The sequence below is a fragment of the Brachypodium distachyon genome, chromosome 1 (genome assembly GCF_000005505.3).
Source record: "Brachypodium distachyon strain Bd21 chromosome 1, Brachypodium_distachyon_v3.0, whole genome shotgun sequence".
Lineage (NCBI taxonomy): Eukaryota > Viridiplantae > Streptophyta > Magnoliopsida > Poales > Poaceae > Brachypodium > Brachypodium distachyon.
The window spans coordinates 50,130,888-50,156,945 of record NC_016131.3 but is presented as its reverse complement, the minus strand read 5'-3'; the positions used below and the strand labels follow the sequence as shown (position 1 = coordinate 50,156,945).

The 26,058-nt window shown below is 44.8% G+C and overlaps 3 protein-coding genes across 3 annotated transcripts; all 3 read right to left on the bottom strand.

Moving 5' to 3' along the window:
- Positions 1–3,362: 3,362 nt before the first annotated feature.
- Positions 3,363–10,630, bottom strand: LOC100836060 (probable protein transport Sec1b). Its single transcript, XM_003557189.4, has 21 exons — positions 10,200–10,630; positions 10,026–10,084; positions 9,589–9,670; positions 9,423–9,501; positions 9,242–9,292; positions 9,046–9,142; positions 8,939–8,971; positions 8,484–8,609; positions 7,680–7,868; positions 7,493–7,576; positions 7,316–7,411; positions 7,170–7,240; positions 6,580–6,676; positions 6,142–6,267; positions 5,951–6,046; positions 5,060–5,176; positions 4,908–4,985; positions 4,242–4,441; positions 4,026–4,119; positions 3,845–3,934; positions 3,363–3,670 (listed from the first exon to the last, which is right to left on the bottom strand). The coding sequence occupies exons 1-21, from the start codon at positions 10,270–10,272 to the stop codon at positions 3,650–3,652; spliced, it is 1,959 nt and encodes a 652-aa protein (XP_003557237.1). The 5' UTR covers positions 10,273–10,630; the 3' UTR covers positions 3,363–3,649.
- A 637-nt stretch (positions 10,631–11,267) lies between these two features.
- Positions 11,268–14,276, bottom strand: LOC100835755 (hypersensitive-induced response protein 4). The gene is made up of 5 exons (XM_003557188.3): positions 13,891–14,276; positions 13,036–13,156; positions 12,868–12,959; positions 12,101–12,197; positions 11,268–11,844 (listed from the first exon to the last, which is right to left on the bottom strand). Exons 1-5 carry the CDS (start codon positions 14,083–14,085, stop codon positions 11,483–11,485), a joined length of 867 nt encoding a protein of 288 aa, XP_003557236.1. The 5' UTR covers positions 14,086–14,276; the 3' UTR covers positions 11,268–11,482.
- A 413-nt stretch (positions 14,277–14,689) lies between these two features.
- Positions 14,690–18,954, bottom strand: LOC100835445 (BUD13 homolog). Its single transcript, XM_014897204.2, has 8 exons — positions 18,616–18,954; positions 17,561–18,506; positions 17,414–17,478; positions 17,261–17,316; positions 16,353–16,456; positions 16,071–16,143; positions 15,796–15,976; positions 14,690–15,260 (listed from the first exon to the last, which is right to left on the bottom strand). The coding sequence occupies exons 1-8, from the start codon at positions 18,845–18,847 to the stop codon at positions 15,175–15,177; spliced, it is 1,743 nt and encodes a 580-aa protein (XP_014752690.1). The 5' UTR covers positions 18,848–18,954; the 3' UTR covers positions 14,690–15,174.
- Positions 18,955–26,058: the final 7,104 nt, after the last annotated feature.

Genomic DNA, 26,058 nt, shown 5'->3' with positions numbered 1-26,058 from the left:
TAGCAGAGCGGAGGAAGAGACCGGGTCCCGATGGAAGTTGCCAGCTTGTGACCGATGGTGGTTGCAGCGGCCGCTGCAAGGCGCTCGACGGCAAGGCATGCGGCGGCGCCCGAATTGCAGCAACAATGGTGGTTGCAGAGACCGCGGCAGGCGAGGGCGGCAGCAACAGGTGGTGGCTCTGGCAAGGATGCGAGGGCCGGCCGCGAACGCGACTGCAGGCTGCAGGGGCGAGCTGGGTGCTCAGCGGTGCTGCGTGGTGCGAGGGCTGAGAGCGGAGCGCGGCGTGCAGCAGCTGCAACCTGGAAGCCAAGCCAATCCGCGAGCACTGCGGAGGAGAGGGCAATCAGTCGGATTCGCCGGTGGATCCACCTTAAATTCTTGTCATTTGCAGTTCGTCACTAAATCTACCAAGATACCTGATGTACTCTTCTAAGTCGATCTTTTTTTTATACGTGGCCCCAATTTAAGATACCTGATGTACTCTTCTAAGTCGATCTTTTTTTTCATACATGGCCCCAATTAAAATGTTGCGAGATTTTGGGTGTTTGTAAACATTAAAAATGTGCACGTTCGAGTTTGATATTGCAACAATGCGATGCCGAGATTGGTATTTTTAAGTATATATCGTAATATCCAATGGCTCGACAGACCGGCAATTGGGTGCTCTTGATGCCCACCGGACACCCCGAATCCTAACCTAGTATCTTCATAATATTTTCTAAAGGTTAACAAGAAGTACAAAGCACCTCAAGCATAATAAAAATCACATTCAGGTCCCTAGGCCATCGAGCGAACACTACCGCCCATAACGAGCCGATGACTCGCTGGTACCCTATCGGAGCCGACCTGACCGGCCTGGTCAATGACAATCGAAAGATCCTTGTGCACGTGCCCTTATGGACCAGCGTCTTAGAAACACATGGAGTCGTCATTGATGAACCCTTGAACCGGGCTCATTGACGCACATACATGACGAGAACCACTAATCTTGCCACCTCAAGGGGAGACATGAATCTATGTTGGCGCTCTATTGAATCTGTCCGGACGGACGAACTCGAGGGGTATCGAAGCTCAGAAGATTATCTCGGCGACGAAGCGCCGCCTCCATGAGGACTATATCATCTTTCACACATCTCTTGACAGTAGAAAGCACCATCGAAACGAGAACGAACACGGGAGATCTTATTTCATGCCGACAACGCCGCCATCATCTCGCCTAACAAAGATGTAGTGAAACTCTAGCTAGGGAAAACTACAACTCACATCAATAGGTCATGGTCTTCTTAAACTCCCCCACCTGCAAGGAGAAGGCTAAGGGCATCTTCAAGGGAAGCCTCCAAATCCTCCGCATTTGTCCACTTTTGTCCATGTGAGGGTCCATGATCAAATTATGTAATCCAATAAAAACCCACATTTGTCCAAAAGTGTCTCATATCCTCAATTTCTTCCCCAAATTTGGGGAGTATAGGAAGTCCCTATTTGTGCAAAACTTTTTCAAACCTTGTCCATTTGTCTTCTTGGACCACATGTCAAAGACTCATGAAGAGATAAATGAGGGTTACCATTGACAATAACATATTTTCCACATCCTGATTTGTCCAATGAAAAGACAAATGGAGGCTCACCCTTGGAGATGCCCTAACGATTTAAGGGCAGAGGTGGTATCCTAAGGGCCAGTTGGTTTATGCCCCAACCCCTTCAATCCGGGGGAATGGCAAGGATTGAGGGAGATTTGAGTTCATTTTCCCTTCTAATCCCCCTCGATCCATGGGAATTTGCACGCAACCGAACAAGGTCTAAATGGGTTTTGTGGCTAGTGTCTAACCCACCGGTTTGGCTTCAGATTTTCATACTCATCGTTAAGCTTAACCATAGCTAGCGATCAATGTTGAAGTCGAGTGCAAACGTGTCGAAGATTCTACCTAGTGAACGGCTAGGATAGCGGCGCCAGTGATGCTGAATTAAAAAGGAAAAATCGCTCTCCTGTGATCTCGACAAGATCAGTCTGAATCCGAGTTTCCACGGGATTAGCTCTCACCACAGCCGAAGCCGAGACGAACTCGGCATCGACGGCATGTAGGAGACAGACTCGGCATCAATCGATCGAATAGTAGGCTAGCCTATATATTGGAGGCTGGGACGCACCACGGAACACCCCCAGACCAAGCTAGATTGATTCGCCCGCATCGATCTCAACTAAACAAGCTCGCACGTACGACTAGCAACCCGGGGGAAGATCTAGATGGCGGCGGTGGCGACGACGACGGCGTCCTTGTCGGCCATGCTGCCGCCGTGCCTCGTCATCGCCTCCGGTGAAGGACGTCAAGCCGCGACGATCGTCTACAACGTCTCCGACGGCACGCGCCGTCCCTGCGAGAAGATCATGTCGGACAACCTTGGACTAGGAGACGGCGGCAAGCAGAAGAGGAGCTGGGTAACTTCACAAGGCTGGGTGCTCGTCTGGGACTCCACCACGCTCGCCACCTTCCTCTGGAACCCCCAAAACAACAACAACATCTCGCTGCCGCCGCTGTCGCGTCCGCCGCCTGCGCGCTGTCCGGCGCGCCCACGGCGCCCGGCGGCTTCACGGTGGTCGTCCTCGAGCCGTCCCAGGACACGGCCTTCTGGTACTGCCACTGCTCCGGCGCCGGCGCCAGCCCATCATCAGAGTGGGCCAGGCACGAGTACGACCTGGGCGGCAGCTGGGTGCCTGGGCCGGACCCGACGGGCCACAAGGTCTGGTACAAGCGCTCCATGCCGCCGCACCTCGTCCCAAGCAACAACGGCAACAAGTTCTACTGCCCGCTCTCGCCGGCCAAGTACGCCGTGCTCGACTTCTCGCCGTCGCCGTCCGTCACCTACAAGACGCTGAAGCCGAGGCCGGCTGCTGCGATCGCTGTCCCGGTGCCCGGGCAGAGCTACTCCCTGGAGCACGTGTACGCCCTCGACATCGCCGGAGACCCGCATACGGTGTGGGTCTCTGTCGACGGCGTGGACGCTGAGGCCGTCCTCGACGTTGCCGTCTACCGGTTGGATTTCGCTGCGGGACGACAGAGGTCTGTCAGGGTGGACGGCATCGGCGACCGTGCTATACTGGCCGGCGGCGCCTTCGCCGGGTGGAGCCCGGCCACTGAGCATGGGTTGCTGCCCAACAGCTTGTACTGGGTGCACCCTTATGACAATCGGTTGTATGTCTATGATGTTGGGGCTAACACGGAGGAGCAAGTGCTGGAGCCTTGCAAGGGTGTTGCGGCGCCGCGCCGCCGTGCTGGCTGATTCCGCCTCATGCGTCAACCAAATGAATGAATCTATATATATCTTCTCATGTATCTAATGTTTCTCATTTACTGTAGTGCAGCTAGTATGACACAATTTTCTTTTTCTCTGACGTGAAATCTTGTTCCACTAGCATACAAAAGACATACTTGTTCCAGATAAGTTGTCACATATTTCTGGTGAACCCTAGTGAGATTAATAGTAGTGGATTGATTTCACTACTACTAGTGGAATATACATGTCTCTCATTTTACAATGTACGGTATGGGTCACATTCTTGATGGAGTGAAAAAGAAAACAAAAGTGTATGAGCTATTACAAGTACCCCACAATCAGCCTGCCTGCCTGCCCGCGTGAACCGACAACATCGTCCCTAGGTTAGCGACTTCAGCTTCTGCATTTGTGGATTCAGCAAATGAGTACAACATGTTATTTAAATTTTCGGAAATTATGGGTTAGCATTCTCAAGACATGATCATGTAGCTCTCTTGTACTCAGCACTAGATATTTGATGAAAAGGTCCAAGAACTTTTAAGGCGTTATAAAGCTCGACAAAATATAGATGTACCGAAATAAACTCTGGAGGATCGTCAATGCTAGAAGACCCGAGGACGATTTCTCTCCTCAGCTTCATCGTCAGCTTGTGCGCTGTCCGTAGCTAATCCATCAAGTATAAAATCAATAAGCACATAACAGTTACATAATGCAAATGGAAGTTAACAAATAGCTCCACAGTGTAAGTAACATACTTCAGATCTAGTTGCTCCACCAACCATGAAAACAAAAATTCTGTTGCCTAGCCTTTTGAAGTCACCTGATGCGTGTCTTAATGCTGAAGAATCGCTGCAATCAAATTTATGATGATAAAAGAGCAGCTAAAAAGGGTATGGAGCTGATCAGAGCAGCTGCATTTGAAAAGTTCATGTGGCTGCCATTCAGATCGAGTAATTATCATGGATGAGTACCTTGATTGACTATCATCTGAGTTTTTAGACTTGGCCCATTGTGGTGTGCGCCGTGATCTCCTAGACATTGGCTGTGGATTTTGTGCTGGTTTTGGTGCCGATGCACTTTCTGTGGTCCCTTGAGCAGTAGTGCTTGCTCCACTTAAAGACGGATATTCGTTTAGAGGTAATTCACCTTTGCTCAGTTTCTCAATCAGCTCCTGTTAAAAAAGAACTCTTAACCATTACTTTTAGATATGGTTACTAATTATTAATATATAATGGTTGCTCTATATGGTTACAATATTTGTGTAATGCAGTTTGTTCTGCAACATATTTGATCAAGAGATTTTCTTCTTCTTCTTGAAACGACATGAAGGCACAAGAATTAAAACCAGCCAAGGGCCAAAACAAGTGACTAAGCAAAGAAAAATGAAGCAAAACAGAACTGTACAAGAACCACCAAGCAAACTATCTAGAAACAGCAAACCACCAAGTAGGCTTGATCAAGAGAATGAAAGTCACATTCTTGAATTCCATGGAATTTGTATATTTTAGTTCCAGCAATAGTTATTCAAAGAATTGCATGAGATAATTTATTGCCGAGTGAAGGACAACGAGTAAAACAGCTATGAAGATATTTAATGAAGAAAAGGGAACTTATATAGTAATATTACTATCACGTGCCTCTATAAGTGGGAAAAAACGTGACAATGCCCATGTTTCCTCACCATCCTGCCGTTCTGTTCTGGCAGCATTTTTCTTCTGGAGTGAGAATTACAAACATGTTAGTTCAAGGGATGACAGTAGAAGAATTTTAGCTCAAATCACGACTTCACCTTTTGGGCATCAAATTTCAGAGAAAAACCACCAGCTCGTGCCTTTTTTGCATCTGAACCAACCAAGTATCTTAAGCTGTTTATTACCTTCATGTCATCCGATGGCAGTTTCGCTAGCTGCAAAGGAAAAAAAAATTAGCTCGCAATATAGACATGAATATTTTTAAATCCAAATTGCCAGTCCTATTTTTGCGATGTACTCTTGATATATGCTTAGATGAAATTTTCTGTACTACCAGCACCATTGGGCACATGATAGGCTTATGCAAGGCTGGCTTATTCTTTTTCCATAGGTAGCAAAATAAGATGATCTATAACACGAACACGAGAAAGGTGTTCAAGTTAGCTTATAAGTCACTTCTCACTAGCTTTAGCTTCCTTTGGAGGTAGATTGAGCTTCAATATAAGCCTATCAATGAGCTGGCTGTTTGCTCGAAGCTCAATCTTACAAACCTCATCAATCAGAGGGGTCCGAATAGACCCATAGGCATATAGCCATATACATATATATATGCCCCTAAAATAGGGAAGATAAAGCATAATCACTTCACCATGGTGATCATGCTAAACCTTTGTATCCATTTACTCCTACTTATAAAATAAAGAAAGGATGGGCCCACAGTTTAATTACTTCGCATAAGCACAAGCAACAACTGCTTTACGAGACTTAGAAGAATAAATTCTGAAGAGGCAGATGGGGTCTCATATGATCCACCAGGAACATATGAAGCACCTGCTAATCACGTAGTCCCCATAGTACTCCATGCTTCCACACTTCTAACTACCGAAAGAAGATGTTTAGTTCCTATGTAATCGCGTATTTTTGCATAATTGCTGCAATCATTATGCCAATCATAACTTAAAAGTAATGCAAAACTTGATTTGAAGTACCTGCATCAACTTGTCCCCTTTGTCACCTTCAAACTTCTCAGGATATACAATTGCATATATAATCAGCAATCTCAATTTGTTTTCTGGACTCATATTCTGCGCAATAGAACAAAGTTTCAAGCCAAGAATAAAACTAAACTGATAGACTTGCAGTGAGCATGTTTTACACTTGGCCCTCTTACTATACAAACCTGCTTCGACCTGAGCAGACTGATCACCTCCTTTGCTCCTGCATCTCCAAAAACCAGATCCTGCTCCACCTGCCCAAGGTCACGGAGTGCATACTCCCTGATGAACCTGTTAATTTTTCCAGCAATCTGAGCAAGAGCAGAAGGGTCCAAAAAAAGTTTTATCAGAAGATGTTTACGATGTGAGCCACTAAGGCATATGCTGTAAAGAACGAATATGTGAATATATATAAAGGTGACAACAGTTGCCTTTAAACCACAGCAAGCTTGCTTCGAACTAGATGCTAAGTTTAGTTCAGTAAGCTTTGAAAAATGTGCAATGAATAATGATTAACTTTTTACACTTCTAATTCATATATATTACATGTAGGTACTCACAGAGACTACAGTGTTAGTTTATGCACTGGGCATAGGGAAAACACCATGAAGAAAATCATTTACCTCTATATGGAGAGTCAATTTCTCAACTTGTTCACTGTATTGTGGCAAAGCTTGAACAATCTTTTGCAGGTCCGTCGTTGAGATTTCACCACCATCTCTAATTGAGAATGGAAATATCATAAGCATGTATTATGCCTAAACTTTAAGACATTAATGCATTTATGCGGCGATACTTTCAACAGAAAATGACCTATTAATCAGCATTTGATATATTAATATACTATGCTTTCGGAGCCTCTCCTACAGTTTTCAGTCAAAAAATCAGCATTTGATATACCTCTACATCAGAATACAAACTATATGTTGCACAGTTCCATTTAAAAAGATTTCGGTACTAGTCTACAGTGCAATATATACCAGAATATGTCAGAACTACACCTGATTATGTTGCAGATAAATACTCAGCACAATGGATACACAGTAGGTAAGTTATGATACGACTGCATCAGCAAAAGGTAGTTTTCGCTAAAAAGGCAACGAGAACGGTAATACACCAACACACAACATCTATTACTGCTATAATGCCAATACTGCACTCTACTCTGTGTTAAAAAATTAAGACATTTTTTCAGAACCAGAATAGCATGCACCTTGATTGAAGTTGCGCTGCTTTATTCTTTGTAACAAAGTTATTCATCTTCTCATACAACCTCTCACTAGCCTGGCATTTAAATTAGTGTTATCAAACATAGAACAAAATATAGTTGCACAATCTTAAATACCAACATGAACACACATCAGCTATGTGAATATGGCGAAGCTCTATCCAGAGAGGATCATGATCCTCCAATACAGCCTCCTTCTTTTCAGGATCTTCTCCCGCTTTTGACACCTTTCCAACAGAAACGTATATATAAGGATAAGGCAAGCAAAGATAACACGTGGCTTGTTAATAATGGTATATCACATTTACCTCATATATATATTTGCTGCCATCCATTTCAAGTAGATCATGGCACATCGCATCATAGGTCCATTCATGAATAACAGGTGCTATCTTTGCAGTCACACGAAATTGTTATAAGTTAAGTGAAACAGTTCTTTGCTGGACTTATAAAATGAACAAATTATTCAACACTTCTAATTGAACATGCAAGCACCTGATCTATAGGCCTGTCCACAACGAGCAGTTCACATGTCTCCTTCTGGGGAAATTCAGGAATTGTTGACTTATATTTCGACACAATTTCCCAAACAGCAGTAGCTAGCCATTTTGGAACCATGTCAAATTTTGTTGTTGCTGAAGGGTCTGCACTTTTGGGGGCACGATACCGCACAGTAGGATATTCCTGTAAACACTAATATTAGCTCTGTCTTTAGAATAATAATGTTATAAATCATTGACCGCACAAGAGGAAACAAGGATAAAGGTCTAGAAGACTCCACACGTAGATTAAGAATAGAAGATGTTTGAAACAGTTGGTCACCACCGAATAGTGTTGTGCTGTATATATTAAAATGGTCAGATGTGAAATATCCACAAGGTGAATGTATAGCCTGCCACATGAAGAGGCTTTAAGAAACTTCCAAAAGTCAAGACAATGTATTCCACTTCAGACATTTTTTTGAAATCAACTACACCAGGTTTTTACAAGTGTTGTGAAGTGTATAAGTACAACCATGTCCTATTCCTTGCATTTTGCAGGACTCCAGTACCTTCTTATTCCTTTTGGGTGGGTTCAAGCGGAGGGAGGTTCAGGGTTGGTATTATCATGCCCATAACATCAGCAATATTCACTAAAGGTGATGGATTCAAAAGATAAGTACGGAAGCTGTTGAGGATATGCTGAAATCTAGTAATTCTCTGATTTTGGACCATACTTTTTGTGAAATATCACGCAGGAACTTAAGAACATAGCATAAGAATATATAAAATATTATACTAACATAGCAAATGAAGTTACCTTCAACGAAGCGAATGTGGTAGCAATGCGAGTAGCCATAGTGGTTATCGTGTCGTTAAACTTTTTTGAGCTGTGCTCACTTGCATATAAATCAATCAGTGCCGTATCATGGTCAGTTACAAAGCCCTGCAGATTGCCACCAATCATCATGAAAACTAAGGCTTTTAACATCCAATTAAAGAACCACACCCTAATATTGATTCAACACCAGTTAATTTTCCTTCGTGGTGCAAAAGCAGTTCTATAATGTCCAACCATTTTGCAAATTTATGTTAGCCTACAGGTGCTGCTTAATATGGCCATGGGACTATATTAAAATCCTAAGTCAAACTTTTACGCTTTGACAGAACAAAAGAAAAAAAAACATAATGATGTCTTAGGCAGCAATCAGCAAAAGGAAGCATAACTCCTGAAGATGGGAGCAATGAGATCATATAGAACGAAGGTATGAATACCTGCATGTCAATAGTGAAGAACTCCAAATTCATCTGCAACCAACAGAATTACAGCGTTAGAAAACCTACCACTGAAGACATAACAATAAAAGGAATACAAAATTAACCTCTCTTAGTGCACCGATGCGTGGTATCACACTGCTGTCATTTTTTATGTAAGTTACCAGATCCTTAGGAATTGGTGAACTAAAGAAGATGTATGCCCTGAAAGTTGGAAGTGAAACCTTTAACATGCATGTCAAAATTTGTTACATATGATGCTCTGATATTCCAGCTGTGAATTGCAATCTTAGTTTAACATACTTCCTATACAGCGGACATCTCCCAGACATGTCGGATAGAAGCATTATGACACTGCAGATAGCCAAGCACACATATCAGAGATTATTCAGGCTTACATATCAAACAAGACACCTAGACTCCAAGTATATGTAGTGACGAAGGAAAGAGAAAGACAGAAAGTTCAAACATGGTTGATGATTACTTTTCTTTCAGTGGCTGTAGAAAGTAGATTGCATCCATTGAAGGCATTGGTTCCCTTCGTTTGAAAAGATCTTCTACCACTGTAGGGGGTAAGACAGTAAGGTTATTTAACTATCTTCAACAGGCGAGTAATTTCTGCTACTCCGTAAATGATTCGGGCAACTCACACGAAATCCCTGCATCAGTAATTTCTGCCATCTTGCAAGCATAGCCCATGATCCTCACGGTAAATTTATCCATGATAAGAACCTGAACATATGGCGAGCTAAAAACTGTTACCGTTTTCTTCATCGAGGTCCTGATAAGTCGTAACTATCATATAAATTAATTAGGAGGATCTTAAAGTGACAGAAGGCCATCAAATCCCCATAAAAGTGTCAAATTCTTCATCACACATCTCTGCGAAGAAGCACATATCTTGTTGAAGAATGAATAAATTATCAGTGGTACTAACGAATATTCTGCTAAATCTGTTATGCTAAATTCATTCTGCTAAATGAATGAACGGCGTGTGAGTTTGAGTTGATCAAGTGCGGATTGCAGACAATACAACCTGTATATGTCTGGTTTTATATGCACGTAACAGCAGGATGTAAATAAATACCTTCCATGAGCTCTTGGTCTCCTTGTCCTTGTCCGGCTTGAGCAAATCCTTGAGTATCCCTGCGGAGAGAAGAAAAAGAAGAAGAAGAAAAGCATAGGGAGACGCAATTCAGAGAGGCAGCCAGGCATCATCGGTGGAATGGAAGAGGAGAGCGCAGGTAGAAGCGTCACGTACGGTCTCGGCAGATGTTGCGGAAGATCCTAGGGTCCTCGTTCACGGTGCCGAAGTCCGACCCCGACATCGACATCTCGCCGCCGCCGCCGCAGCCAACTCGAACCCACCAGCGATCTCCGCCTCTCTCCCTCGCTCCTTCACCCGCACGTCTCCCTTCTCTCTCCTTGAGACACAGAGCCTATATCCTGATTTAGCTCTTCTCTCTCCTTGAGACACAGCCTATATCCTGATTTAGCTGGTGGGGAATGTCGATGGGGCGCGGGGAGGAACCGGGGCCGCGATTCCCGCGGGGAGGAGGGAGAAGCCATGGTCGCCGGGAGTGGGATAGGAGTGAAGAGCATGCGCGCGCCTCGCCCTCTCGTCTCGCCGCCGCCGCCGCCGCCGCCTCGCTTCGGCTTTTCAGCAAACACTTGTTCAAATTTCGGTTAAAGAAGAACAGGAAACTTCTGGCAAAAAAAAGTTATGGTTATGGCTTTCAAGTATTAGCCTGCAAACTCAGAAAATAAAAATAAACTAGCTAAATGTCCGTGCTTTGTTACGAGATTAAAAATCTGTGGCTGTGACTCATATTTTTTAAAATTTCGGATATATTTGATTTTTTTAATCTTGAAAGTCATCAAAACGAATCAAGAATAGTTAAAAGATCATGATACGTATAAAATGAGTGGCAATTAGATGACTTCGTAGCCATTAAGAGGTAGTATTGTTGGAGTGAACTCACGACTACCGACTCTGATCTCTTTATAAGTGTAAAGAAAATGGAACTAGCCGTGCGACATGCTTTTAATCTGTAAAAAATCAAGACACAGAGATATATAGAACAGTGATTGGAGACGGGTCCCCTGATTTTTGTTCTAAAAGTTTTAAAGTGCCATGTAATCTGTACAGACAAACAGGTCCTGAAAGTCCTCTGCTATCACGTTTTTCTGTAATCTGTACAGATAAACAGGACCAGAAATCCTCAACACCTGAATGAATTCTAGCATCAGAGTTTAGCTGTAATCTGTACCTCAGAATATATATATATGTGCTTCCATAGCATATCATATATAAACCAAGTAAATCCGCTGCAAATTTTAACACAAAAATGCTTTACCCGTATGATTATATATATCAAAACTCAACAATCTTCCATGAACGTGTACAACTCCAAGTCCTAGCACCCGTTATTAATTTATTATGAACTAATGATAATAAGTCTACTAGTCTAACATAAGCAGCCTCTCCCCATCTCACAGCAGAGAACGAAATAAACCCCACACACACGGCAAACAGCCAGTTTCTCAAACATTGCTGCTCGACGCCTCCATCACGCCGTTCCGGATCTGGTCGCTGATGTCCCTGACGTGGCCCGGGCCGTGAGGCAAGAACACCGTCGTGTTCTTCGAGTTGTCCCCGAGTTCCTTGATTGTGTCAAAGTACTGCGTGACCATGATCAGGTCCATGACCTCCTTCGCGCTGGTGCCCGACACCGTGTGCGAGAAGTTGAGGATGTTCTCTCTGAGGCCATCAGTGATCGCCTGCCGCTGTTTGGCGATGCCGACACCCGAGAGGTATTTCGCATCTGCTTCCCCTTCTGCTTTCTTCACCATAAGAATCTTCTCTGCTTCTCCCTTGTAGACGCTTGCAAGCTGAAGCCTTTGGGCTATGACAGGAGTTGACAAGTTAAAGTGAGCACAAATGCAAATTACAAAACTGGTTACTTTGTGCCTCAGCATTACAAACAATGAAGCATGCTTAGAAAACATAGCACAAATGTATCACAGCAGTTTAAGAGCTTAGTAAAAACCGAGACGAGTTTGAACTTCAAGAAAACAATCCAGAATGTAATAAACATCTTCCTGGCTGTGCAACCTGAAAGCAGTACTCCAAATACAATACTATTCAAAATGGCATTATACCTGCATTTATGTCGTTCATTGCTCTGCGCACAGCAGCATCAGGGATGATGTCAACCATCAGAATGTGCTCAATGCTGTAACCATAATCTGACATTACCTGGAGAAACAGAGCTATAATTCATCAAGTTTCCAGACAAGACAGAAAATAGCAGTATGCAGCAGAACATCCACATAAAAGATGTTGATGTACATGACATAGGATCACTTTCAAGGGATAGTATAATAAGAAACTACACAGTAGTGCTTCAAATGCAGAGGAAAAAGTATTTTGAGAGAAAAAACAAACGCTACTGATCACCAACCAAACTTAGGGTGAGCAACATTTCTGATAGCACTATATAAATCAGATAAGATTTTGGTCTTGTCAGAAACAACAATCAATCATCTGTGGAGGAAACAAACATGGTGTTTACAATTTTATAAGCATGTACTTCTCTGAGCAGTGGTATAAGGTGAACTGAAAGATGTCCAGTGGCATTAAACTGAAGTGAAATTCTAATGCTACTTTTCTGAAATGGTCACTTTTAGTGGTATAGAACTACAGATCCAATGTTTTTTAAATGTAGTAACATATGTGGACGAAATAATAGCATGCTTAAGGTGAACTGGAGTAAAATCCAATGGACGTGTACACAATGGGGCAAAGAAAAAAGTATGCTGCAGCAGTCACAAATCAAATTAACGATTACTACAGCAAGAATGAATTAAATAAATGTAAAGGTGCACCATGGCAGTAAGTGATACATGTAGCAGGTTAATGGAGTTACCTTTCCAAGCTCCTCAAGTACAGATTTGGCTACCTCATTCTTCTGCTCAAAAAGACTGTCGAGCTCCATTCTTGGAACAATGGCTCGAACCACTATTGTTGAGAGAAAGAACACCAGCTTAGGCTTTAGATAAACAGTATAAACAAACACAGCTAGACAAGAGTTTACCGTCAAAGACATAGGATTGAATTTGCTGTTGGGGATTCTGCAACTCGTAGAATGCATCATCAGCATTTTCCTTAACAACTCTGTACTGAATTGTACAGATCAGCTGGACAAATACATTATCCTGTAGGGGAAAGAAGAGATCATCAATTGTTTGAACAAGTAGCAAACAGTCACAGCAAGGAAAAATGATCCTTAACTCGCAAATATTTTACTTCATCAACTGATAGACATTTCACTTGATTTTGTAAGTACTATCTATAGATAGCTGCTCCATCACATGGTCACTAGCTCAGAATGTGTGAATGATTGGGTTAAGCATGTCCCTTTAAAAGCAAAAAATAAATAAAAAGGAAGATCTGCTCCAACTTGAGTACAGAAAACCCAATGTTACTAGGGGAAAAAAAATGTTCTTCCACTGTCGCACAGCCTAACACCACTCCAGAGACCATGTAAAGAAACACTTTCCTTTGCTGCAATAATACCCATATATAAGTATAGGCCAGGATCTGAAGTTCTGAACTGGTTGCCTGGTTGGAGATAGTGAACTGAATTCCTCCTCTAGCTTAGATCGGAATTGCGAAGTTCTCTGCGATCCAGAAAGGATTGAGCAGTAGTGGTGGATCATTCAAACCCCACAAACACTAAACAGGTGACTAAAATAGAAACTAGTAACATGACATGGTTAGTAGGCCATGCAAGGAAACTCCTGCCCCTGCCTGCAACAAACTAGTCGACACGATCAACTAATCCGCGCGGCAGAGATTTAGGTTGCCACAACCAATCGGTTCCCGGCGATCAAATTACGAATCTAGCACCGACACAGAGGATCAATCGGGGGGGAGGCGAAATAAAAACCTTGGTCTTGGTCTCGACGCGGACGTCGAGGGACTGGACGCGGGTGGAGAGCGTCCCGGCGACGAACTCGCCGGCGAATGGGTTGAAGAAGTGGAGCCCGGGCTCGGCGAGGCGCAGGAAGCGGCCCCACTTCTCCACCACCGCTACGTTCGCCTGCTCCACGCACCCGCAGAAGACGAAGAAGGCGCTCACCATCTCGACCGATCCCCTTCCTTCCTTCCTTCCGCCCGCGGCTACCTTGATCGACGGATTCGATTCCGACGGCGAATTCGGCTGCGCGGCGTGGGGGATTTTTGTTCTTGTTCCGCGGGCGCGTTCTGGCTGGCTGGCTGGCAGGCTGGGTCTGCCGTTTACCTTTTCTTCTTTGCCTTCTAACTAACCCCTTCCTTCTCGTGTGTTGGATACAACATACAAGTTGCAGCAACAAAAGAAAAGAATTTTTTTTGAGAAAAAAGAAAAGAAATTGCTGTCAAAAAAGAAAAAAAATCCGTCCCGTATTGACACGACGGAAACGTCTACGTGGCAGCCATCGAAGAGGGTCCAAACGAGAGGATGAGACGGAGGCACGGAGCTGTTGCTGAACCAAATGACTAACGTTGCATACTACTCATGGCGAGTGTATTAGAATCGGTTTATTTACAACAAATATTTTGAAATTACGAGTATTAGAGTCAGTTTATTTACAACACATTTTTTTTAAATCGTATCAATTTGGTTCAAGTTAACAGAGAATTTTAGCACATATATCCACGACTGTCATATTCTAACACTTTGAATTATAGATACAAGTTCAAAGATCGACAGGAACAACATTGCATCATACTCATACATCAAACAAACAGGGACTGTCGAACTCAGCACGCTTGCTAAAACAGAAACATGGCGTTTACATTCATTTCTTACTCAAGGACAGTGGACCATCAATTTCATTTTTCTATTCTTCTTTTCCTTTTCATACTTGCTCATGCTCTAGCCAAATTCTCGGTCCAAAGCCTGCTTATGCGTCCTATGTTTTTTTTGCTTACATGTTGCGACAATATGAAGGTTGTCAATGGGCATCTGTAGTACAACTCAACAAACAAACAACAAAATTGCTACGTACTCCATTGAGCTTTCAAGCAAAGCTGTGGAGATAATCCAGCACATCGTTTCCAGGTATGATCTTTTGCAGAAAGAAACATCCAAGAGGCTTCATTTCCTTTCAGGCACAATGCAGTACTTCAACATTTGATCGGCGTGTAACCAAAGCATCAGGCATGCATGATCTTGGAACAGCAGCGACGCTCACATATCTGCGACAGACCAAAGATAGGCCTCTTGCTCCATTGCTTGCTTCTCGTTCTTTAGCATATACATACCCTTCTCGTATCCTGGAAACATAATGGGAATGAATTAGTGACGGCTGCCCAATAAGGATTAAAGGTTTTCTGTTAACAGTTTATCTTCTGTGGCTAATTAATGACAGCCAACGGGTTCTACTTGGTGAACAAAATAAAGTACAGACCTCACTAAAATCAAGTGCATGGCTATGAAAAACACGATATGCAAACAAATGAATAAACAAACTGCAAAAATGTAACAGAAAGATGACAGCGTGACAAACAGTTGGTGAACAGGTTAAACTGACGCAAATCTTCCTTCACATCTACCAATGCAACAAGATGGCACTGCTCTTAAGAGAAACATGGAACTTGAAAACAAGAAGGTGCGAAGTCAGGCCCAAACAAAAATTGTGGTTCATTTAGAGGTACAAGCCTCCACGCACACTAGACACTACACGGGACAGTGTTCAATAGTCATACTGAAAATTCAAGCCAAGCTAGTCTTTTGCCACATCCAAGAGGCATGATGTTGAGTAACAACAGAAAGAAAAGAAAATCGAATGAATTTAAAAGGCACACATACCATTGCTGCGATCAACTCCATCCCAATGACGACCAGGTTTTATGCCATAACGGTTTGGAGGAGGATCCACCCCACGTTTCAGCCAGCTGTGACTGGGTACATTTTGGGGAACTATAAAGCCAGATTCTTTCATCTTCTCATCATCTCCCAAGTCATCGAGAAGTAAGTCAGTATCTTTGCGCTGCAATGCATTAAGCACAGGTATCACCCATTAGCCAGAAGAAATAGCTTCCCTGGGTCCAACTAGACAACTCCAAATAAAAAGCTGCAGTTACCTTGACTAGATGAGCCATAGGATCACCCCACCGGAGCCTGTTTTTCAGCATGCTGTCAAGCTCAGGATCATCCCTACATGCAAAACAAACTCAATTGTAAACACTTACAAGGGAAGTTACAATGCTTGACGTTCAATTGGACAAAAAAAATCAGATAAAACAGACACCAAAAAGAGAGTGTGCTGTTCAAGGCAAGCACCATATTATATATTACAGACATCCTAAAATCAAGTCAACATGGATCAAATAGTACTAACTTGTGCACTTTTCTTTAAGAGGTACCTGGTTCGTGCAAATGGCTTGCTCTTCTCAGCTTCAAGGTCCTGCACTCTAGCCTCTGCAGCTCTCTTCTGTACCAAGCCTTTACCCCATTCTATATGCTTTTCCTAACAATTGGAAGAACATCGGTAATTACTTGTTAGTATAAGAAGTGAGAAGCAAGGACAGGGGTCCAATCTTGAAACAGAGTACAGGAAAGTGAGGAAGAAAAAGGTATGGTGAGCAATTATTCCATGATTTGATACTGACTGTTTGTGCTCATTAATAAGTGACTGGGTTTCAATTAAAATAATCTGATTTCTCATCCACAGCAGATGCCTATTTGTATCAACAGCCCATGGAGTAAGTAAATTACTAATTTAGTATTTATCAACTAAATTACTTAATTTAACATTTATCGTGAAATCTTTCCAATTTCTTATGTTACGATTCAATCCTTCTCTCGAGATGCTATACAGACCAAACTTGGTTTAAAAAGAAACCAACTTTTGATTATGCAGCAGTGACAGCTAGTAAGAAATAAAATTAACATTGACATGCTTTGTTCATTTTAATGTAATAGTTCTTAGTAACTGGGTGTGAGCTGTTAACATTTCACAGCTTTTCTATTTGCTGACTAGGCTATGTCCTATTATATTAACAATTTTTGGTGTTCAGAAAAAAAAACCGAACATCCAAATGTTAAGGGAATTAGGCAACAAGTGTTCCTAGCACAATGCATTTACTACAGTTTTGCAACAAGGATCTCCCTAAATGTCATGATAGGATAAGTAGCACAAAACAAGTCCTGAATCTATATTCTGATTGCTAAAAAGACATTTTAATTTTAATGTACCAAAAGTATAATTAACTTGACAGAACAAAAAGATGCGCAAAAATAAATAAAGAAGATGAGCACATATTATATCCACCTTTGGCTTCTCGTCTCCCTTTGCCTTCTGTATGTCTTCTTGATTTATCCGTTTTCCTGGACATCAAAAAAGTAATGTTACCACAAGAAACTAGAATATCTATATAGGTAACAACCACCAAAGTGACCAAAACATGCTGTGCATATTGCATACCTTCCTTGTCTCGAAATACTGTCTTTGCACCTTTACCAGTGAATGAGGGATCCTGAGCTAGGAACCTAAAAACCAAACAAAAAGTCAAATTATCACAGCTCTTAACACAAGGAGTAAGCATATTCCAATACGTGAGGTAACACTCACTTATGCTTCTCGTCCTCCTTAAGCTTTCTGATGTCCTCTTTAACTTCTTCCGCTGACATCAACCCAGCTTTTCTCACCTCTTTGGGAGCTCCTTCCTTTCTACCCTTCCTTGGAGGAGAAAGATCCCTCTCCTTACGAGGTGGAGACAAATCATCTGATGCAAACTTCCGACCCTTCCTTGGAGGTGAAATATCCCCATCGCCCAGGCTCTGTCCCAAATTTTGCCTTCTTGGGGGTGACAGATCTTCCAGCTGTGTCGAGTCCTGGTGCTTCCTTCTCCGTGGTGGAGAGATGTCCTCGGGCTCCTTTGTATCATGCCGAGCCCGTCGCCGAGGGGGAGAGAGGTCTTTGGGGTCCCGTGAGTCATGCCGTGTTAGTCGTCGAGGGGGAGAGAGGTCTTTGAGGTCCTCTGAATCATGTCGCGCTCTTCGGCACGGAGAAAGGTCCCGAGGCTCCTCTGAGTCATCTCTCGTGCGCCTCCGTGGTGGTGAGAGGTCCTGTGGTTCCTCGGAATCACGGCGAGCACGCCTCCTTGGAGGAGAGGGATCTTGTTGCCGCCTAGACTTCCTTGGCGGTGACAAATCGTCTCGATCTGCTGTATCTTTGGCCCACGGCGATGGTGTGTCACGACGCCTTTGCCACTGCCTCGGGGGTGAAAGGTCCTCCCCTGCAACACCTCCATGCTTAGGCGAGGGTGTATCACGTCGCTGCCTTCGCCGCGGGGGAGAAAGGTCCTCCTTCCTTCCAGCGCCTCCCCTCTCCGGTGACGGGGTGTCGTTCCGGCGGCGGCGGTGTGAGTCACCGTTCAGAGGCTCTGGGACGGGCAGCGTGACCCACCCGCTGCCGTCGTCAGCGATGGAGTTGTAAGGCCGCGCCGCGCGTACGGCCTCCATGCGGCGCATCCGCTTGACCTCGATGTCTTCGTCCACCAAAGGCCTCTCGTCCCCTGCACACACACACGCGCCCAATTCGAATGAGAACCATAGCAAATCTGATAGAAACTTCGCCCATCAGCTATGGCTAGGGTTTGGGGGGGATTCAGGGGGGAACATTACCTGACGACGCGGGATCGTCCTCCTCGATCTGGACAGGCTTCTGCCACACGGGGTCCTCGTCGACGATGAGCACCCCTCCTCCCCCCGCCGCGGCGGTGGGCTTGGGCTTCTTCTTCTTGGCCTTCTTCGGGTCGGCGGCGGCGGGGCCGGACTGGTAGCGCTTGAGGTAGTCCTTCATGGACACCCCGGCACCGGATGTCGAAGCGGACGGCGGCGTCTGCTTCGTCGCCATGGGTGGCGGCGGCGTCGGCCGACCGGGACGGCTCGGCGGTCTAGGGCGCGGCTGGAGCCTGGGCTGCGCCGACGGCTGGAACGGGACGGGCTGCGATGTCTTTCTGACCGTGGGGTCGGAGGTCTGTTTAGTGAAAATTAAAAACTTTAAATCCTGACCATTGGGTCCTAAAATGGATCAGACAAAAAGGTGGAACATCTACGTTTCATCTTTCCTTTGATTCATCTTTGATATTAATTGGGTTGGGGTCATGGATACTTTACTAATTTTTCAAATTTTCACATGGGTTGTCTTCCCATTACTGTTGAGAGGTCGCCTCTAGTTTATTCAACGGTAGGTTTTTGAGTAAACTAAATTATAAATTTTCCTACCCGTTATCAAATTGCGATTTTCCTGGGAAAATATGCGCTTGGCATAGTTGTCATAGACCTAAATAATTTTTTCTCTCGTTTTATTTGTAGATAAAGATATAATGAACTCCATGGATGTCCAAACATCGGAGGGATATAAATATGCTTGCTAGCTTGGGACCTTAATTTTCTTTCTCAAGTTACATTACTTTACTTGACTATATATAGAAAGGTATAGGTTGCATATGTGGTTTGGATGGTACAATGATAGAAGCCATTGTAAAGTGCAACGAAACAAAAACTGAATTATGTATATAGTCAAGTAAAAGGAAAACATGAGAAGTAAAAATTTTCATTAGAAATAAATGGTTCAGGATACAATAAGGAGGGCACTCACGATGACCTACAAATAGAAGTGTGACTAGCCAACTTTCACCGTGTAGATCGAAAATAATGAAAAATAATCATGCTGGAAAAATTGAAATAAGGTAAAGCAACTGGAAGGAGGATGGATCCATTGGTTGAGGTGGAATGTGGCTTATTCTTCTCGCAAGCCCAGCAATAACTGCGGCACTAGTAGCCTTTGTTGTTGCTGCCCAGAAATGACAGACATCAGCGACGGTCGCGTCCACGCCCGTCACTGATGACCAATCATCAGTAACGGGTCCGGGAGGCCCGTCACTAATGGTTCAATGCGAAAAATAACAAAATCACACATCAGTGGCGGGTTTTACATTTAGGCCCGTCACTGATGACCCCTGGAGAGCTTTGAAGATTGAAAAAATTATAACTAATTCATAAAAAATCAGAAAAATGTGATTCTTTTTGCTAAAGTCTTATCTTTTTGTTCTTAACATAGTGGAACAATAATATCAGATGTTAACATTTCAAAAATGACCTATGTAGTACAAACTTGTTATTTCCCATAGTTGAAGTTTATTTTTAGGCCAAATGACCAAAATTTTGTCTATTCCTATGCCACATTTCATGATAATATATCCATTTTTTGTACAACAGTGCATATAGTCATGAAAAACAATATTTCCAAAGGGGTTTACAAATTTTTGGTCAAAAAAATGATTTTCTATTTTCCAAATACAAAAAATGAGGTATTTTGTGAAGCAATTGCTCTTAATATTGTTCCAAATGGCACTTATCCAATTTTCAAACAAAGTAGGACTTGTTTCAATGTTAATGTCCAAATATTTTGAATTTTCTAGCTTTCTAGATACTTTTATGTGTTTCAAACCAAATGACCAAATTGTTATATAAAAGATTGATAAATGGTGCAAGACATGAGGTGATTTGTGCGTGTTTTGTGAAGGAAGTACAATTTATATGGTTCAAAATGACCTATGTCAATTTTCACACAAAGTAGACCGTAATTTTAAACTTATAGACCAAATTAGTTATATATAATACCTGCATATTATATAACAAATTAAAAAGAATAATATGACACTTATCAGTGACAGGCCTTAGGCTAGAGCCCGCCACTAATGCTGGGCCGAAACACCAATTTAGGCCCAGTCCGTCCCCAATCGTAGGGTTTGGAGGGCGCCCTATAAAAACCCTAACTCCCCTCCTCCCCCCGCCGCACATCTCCTCACGGCGACACCGCCCCCCCCCCCCCCCCCGATTCTCTCCTTCCTCCACCCCGATCTCCCTCCCTCCTCCCTGATCTGGCTCCCTCCTCCCTGATCTCCTCCCTCCTCCTCGATCTATCCCCACCCCCGCCCCTCTCGCTTCCTCCACAGCAGCGCCCGCCCCTCTCCATTCCTCCATCTCGCACGGCGCAAGGAGAAGCAGCGGCCATGGAGCCCGAGGATCTTGAGTATCTCCATCTCTCTCTTTCTCCCTCTCTCTGATCTCTCTCTCTGATTTCTCTCCCACTGAGTTCTTTCTCTTAATTTCTGCAGATGGCGTGCCGCCGTGGAGTGCAGCCGGTCCCCGCCACCGCCGGGAGGCGAGGAGGCCGCCGCCTCTTGGGGACGAGGAAGCCGCCGCCCACGGGATGCGGCAGGGGCACTGCAGTAGTGCACCCGTTCGCACCGTGCGCTGATGGAATGCACCACCACAGTGTCTCCGCGTCAACCCTCGCCCCGGAGCCGCTCGCTACAGCGGGTGTGGCAAGGACACGACGGCAGTGCACCCGGCCGCGCCGAGCGCTGGTGGGATGCACCATCACCGTGTCTCTGCGGCACCCCTTGGAGTGGGCTCGGTGGAGGGATGCGGCAAGGGCGCGACGGTAGTGCACCCGTCAGCGCTGGGCGCTGATGGCATGCACCACCATCGCGCCTCTGCGGCACCGTCCGCCTCGCAACCTCTTGGCTGTGCTCTGAGCTGTTCCATGGCTAGGTCGCTCCTTTTATAGGCGCGCGGGGGAGGGGGGGGGGCTTGCCGCCACACGCGTCGGGTCAACGCAGCATGCTTGGTGCCCCGCCCCTTGGAGTGCGGTACGGCCTCCGCCACTTCGCATGCCAAGTTGTTGTGGCACACGTGGTGGCTTCCTCCTGAATCAGGGGCCTCGAAGTGCGGCGAGTCCCTCGTGGTGAGGCCGCTCCGCACCACAAGGCGCTGCTACACGCCGCGACCTGTGGGCGTTCCACGGGCATTACAGTGCGCAAGATTCCACATTTACCCTGCACATTAGATTCTTACCAAGCCCGAGATGCTGCAATTTTTTTTCGAAATTCACGAAAAACACCAAGTAGTATGGATAGCTCTCCTGCCTCCCAGCCCCCGGGCACAGAAGGGTCGATACCAAACTTGGATGTGAGAACTTTTATTTCCAGACGCAGCGAGTGCGTGATGCACGTTGCGGGAAGCCCGGCAATTGCACGCCATGATTGACGTTGCAATGATGTGTTTAGCGCATTTGACAGTATTCCTTACAGGTCGGGCCCACCTGTCAGGTGACACGTCGACCGAACATGACCCGACCCATTAGCTCGGTAAGCACAGACTATGAACATGATGTCTCCATCAATGGTCGTGGGAGCAGGGGAGCATTTCGAGCTCCAACTTGGGCAAGCGGAGGCGGCCACACGCGGGCAGGCTTGGGCGCTCGGGCGGGCGGGGGCGCGGACTGGCGGCGAGCACGCGCAGGCAGGAAGGGGCGCGCGGGCAGGCGGCGGGCGGTCGCGGGCCGGCCGGGGCGTGCTCGGGAAGGCGGGCGGGCGACAGGACGCTCGGGCAGGCGGTGCACGCGGGCAGGCGGGGGCGCGGACGGGCGGCGGTCGGTCGCGGGCAAGCCGAGGCGGGCGCGGGCAGGTAGGGACGGCGGCACGCGGGAACGCGCGCGGGCAGACAGCGTAGTTACGGCACGCGTGGACGTGCGGAACAGCAGCCGCGGGCTCGTGCGGTGGCGGCCTCGCGGACAAGCCACGGTGGCCGAGCTGCATCCGGCCGAAGACCACGGGCACGAGGAATAAGAAGCACAGGGAGCTTCGCCGAAGAGCAAGAAGAAGATGGATGGACATAACGGGCTAACGGTTTTGATAGTTCATCTGACATGTGGGTCCGACCTGTAAGGAAAACTGTCAACTCGTTTAATCGCGTCATTACGGGCTTGTTGGTACATCGTAACTGAAGATGTGTGGTTTTTCGGACAAATTAGCAAAAGTGATGCCTGCGTGAGAAGACTGCGTCAATATGTGTGGTTCTGTGAAATTTACTCTAAATATCTTGGCTACTTGATGCAATTGATAGCGATGCCTTATGGTCTGCTTGGAATGATCATATGTTTATTGCATTTTAGACTCGCTGGCCGCTGGGCCACGCGGGCTGTTGGCATCGGGCGGCATCATAGGCGATTGGTGCTGATCCGTAGGTCGCATGTATGGTTATCTGCTAGGTTGCCCCTTGGTTTTCATCATTGCGATGGCCGGGTGCTACTCCTGCCCCGTGGCATCAGGCATACGAGCAGCACCGCCACTTCAGATCGACTACTTCAAGCAGAGGGACACGGGTGCATGTGTTTCTTCATGGCCTTCTTCCAGACTTCCCCAGGGGAATCTGCGGGGAACATTATGTATCTCCTCAATGAAAATCGCTCATGTGAAGGACTTAAGCTAGTCCAAAAATCATGTAATTTTGAGGGTAGGTTTGACATCTATTCCTTTAACTACAATAAAATGTTCTGCTAATTTGGAGTAACTTTGAACTGTTATAAAGAGAATGTTTTAATTCAAAAGGGTCTGAATTAAAATTGAGCTTGAAAAGAGGTTTGAAAGGCTTGAGTAAAATTCTGAAAAATTCCCAAAATTCTATATTTGAGTGTTGCTAATTTGTGGCACTTTCAAATCTCAAGTTTCGGAAGTTTTCCAAAAGTTGTAGTTCAGATATAGGTTGAATTGGAAGATAATGGTTTGAGCATTCAAATTAGCTCCGAGATTTCTAAATATTTGCAGGGGCTCCTCTATTAATATTGGGATTTTAATTCACATTACCCATCACTAATGATGAATGAAACCCTAGTAAAAATTTCAACTCAAAACATTGTGGTCTACATTATAATTTCAATCAAAAGGGAAATGAAGAACATTTAACAAATTACTCATCGTTTTGCGTCGTTTCCTCTCCATCAGTCGTGGCTGAAGGGGCCATGTGCATGTACAATAGGTTTGTCGAGCGGAGCATTTTGTCGTGGGCCTTTTTCCTATATTTTTCGGGAGTTATCTTTGCGGTGAACCTTGGGCCCAGTTTGTCCTGGCCGTTTCTTTGTTGTGGGCCGACTACTTGACGTGTGAGTTTTCACCTAGCTCTTGGCAAAGCGTGTCTTTGCCGTGTGCCTTTCATATGGTACAGACACACGGCAAAGCGGCTGCCAGACGACAAACTTCTATTTTTCCGTTAGCGAGATTAAAAAGCTCCAGGTCCTTAAACCCCATGCCACCCGTACATTTTGGTTGAGTGATCTCGGGCCATCTCCTCTAACGCAATTTCCTCAAAATATTATTATTAGTTCACATGCCATACTCAGATATTACCCGGTAAGAAGAATCGGTGTCTCAGGTAATTTAAGTGAAACAACTAGGTATATATGGGGCAACTAATTAAAGGAGAAGCTGAGTAGTGGAAAATTTCATTAGAAAATAAATGTTTCTCGATGCAACAACGAGAACACTCACGATGACATACAAATACAAGTGTAGCTAGCGCAAAGCAACGGTTGTAGACTAGACAACTTTCACCGTGTAGATCGAAAGTAATGAGAAATAATCATGCTGAAAAAAATTCAAAGAAGGTAAAGCAACTGGGAAGGAGGATGGATCGATTGGTTGAGACGGCATGTGGCTTATTCTTCTCGCATGCGGAGAAATAACTGCGGCACTAGTATCCATTGTTCTTGCTGTCACTGGTGTAGGCCTTGTTCTTCTTGCTATCGACTGTGTTGCCGTTGTTGTTGTTGCTGCCATATTTATTGCCGTTGTAGCTGTTGGTAGATCATATCTTGCGAGATTTGAGAAGGTAGATGCCGCGAGGTGTCGGATCGATGCAAAGAAATAAGCCTACCCGAGCACTGAATAGAGGACTCGTTTATTTTATTTAGAATATTAAAAACGGGCTATATTCATAGGAGCTCTCTCAGGACACCATGATAGTGAGCCGTTGATTTTGTGATCTTAAATATCTTGGCTACTTGATGCAATTGATAGATGCCTTATGGTCTGCTATTCCATTGGAATGATCATATGTTGATTGTGCCATTTTAGACTCGCTGGCCGCTGGGCCACGCGGGCTGTTGGCATGGGGCGGCATCATAGGCGATTGGTGCTGATCCGTAGGTCGCATGTATGGTTATCTGCTAGGTTGCCCCCTTGGTTTTCATCATTATCTGAAGCAGCACCGCCGCTTCAGAGTTCAGAGTCTTGTGTGCATGTGTTTCTTCATGGCCTTCTTCCAGACTTCCACAGGGGGAAACACATGCCAGGGTCGCGTTCCTTTACCGATCGTCTTGTTCCCGATTCACTGTCCCGAAATCGTATGAATCGCGTCCCCCCCTGGCGAACGATCGTTTCAGAGATGTATACCCCGTTCGATCCCTGGCTTTGGCCACCAGCGAATCTCGTCCCTCGTTCCCGTCCCTTGACCTGTTCGACCCGGAAACACGGCAACTATGGTTCAGACTACTTCAAGCCGAGGGACACGGGTGCATGTGTTTCTTCACGGCCTTCTTCCAGACTTCCAATGGGGGAATCTGTGGGGAACATTATGTATCTCCTCAATGAAAATCGCTCATTTGAAGGACTTAAGCTACTCCAAAATTATGTAATTTTGAGGGTAGGTTTGACATCTATTCCTTTAACTACAGTAAAATGTTCTGCTAATTTGGAGTAACTTTGAACTGTTATAAAGAGAATATTTTAATTCAAAAGGGTCTGAATTCAAATTGAGCTTGAAAAGAGCTAGGTTCGAAAGGCTTGAGTAAAATTTCCCCAAATTCTATATTTGAGTGTTGCTAATTTGTGACACTTTAAAATCTCAAGTTTCGAAAGTTTTCCAAAAGTTGTAGTTCAGACATAGGTTGAATTGGAAGATAAAGGTTTGAGCATTCGAATTAGCTCCCAGATTTCTAAATATTTGCAGGGGCTCCTCTATTAATATTGGGATTTTAATTCACATTACCCGTCACTAATTAATAATGAATGAAACCCTAGTAAAACTTTCGACTCGAAACAGTGTGGTCTACATTATAATTTCAACAAAAAGGGAAATGAAGAACATTTAACAAATTACTCATTGTTTTGCGTCATTTCCTCGCCATCAGCCGTGGCAGAAGGGGCCATGTGCATTTACAATAGGTTTGTCGAGCGCAGCATTTTGTCGTGGGCCTTTTTCCTATATTTGTCGGGAGTT

Bases quoted from the DNA above. Each gene is read 5' to 3' on its own strand.
- LOC100835755 (XM_003557188.3), bottom strand. From the start codon at position 14,085: ATGGTGAGCGCCTTCTTCGTCTTCTGCGGGTGCGTGGAGCAGGCGAAC. The intron at 13,157-13,890 runs GTTTTTATTTCG...TTTCCCCTACAG, and splicing joins GCGTCGAGACCAAGACCAAG to GATAATGTATTTGTCCAGCT. The intron at 12,198-12,867 runs GTAACTCCATTA...CTGTTTCTCCAG, and splicing joins TACTTGAGGAGCTTGGAAAG to GTAATGTCAGATTATGGTTA.
- LOC100836060 (XM_003557189.4), bottom strand. From the start codon at position 10,272: ATGTCGATGTCGGGGTCGGACTTCGGCACCGTGAACGAGGACCCTAGG. The intron at 9,143-9,241 runs GTATGTTAAACT...TCCAACTTTCAG, and splicing joins AGATGTCCGCTGTATAGGAA to GGCATACATCTTCTTTAGTT. The intron at 8,610-8,938 runs GTATTCATACCT...GGCAATCTGCAG, and splicing joins TCTTCACTATTGACATGCAG to GGCTTTGTAACTGACCATGA.
- LOC100835445 (XM_014897204.2), bottom strand. From the start codon at position 18,847: ATGGCGACGAAGCAGACGCCGCCGTCCGCTTCGACATCCGGTGCCGGG. The intron at 17,479-17,560 runs GTGAGTGTTACC...TTTGGTTTTTAG, and splicing joins AAGGAGGACGAGAAGCATAA to GTTCCTAGCTCAGGATCCCT. The intron at 15,977-16,070 runs GTAACTGCAGCT...AATGCATTGCAG, and splicing joins CTATGGCTCATCTAGTCAAG to CGCAAAGATACTGACTTACT.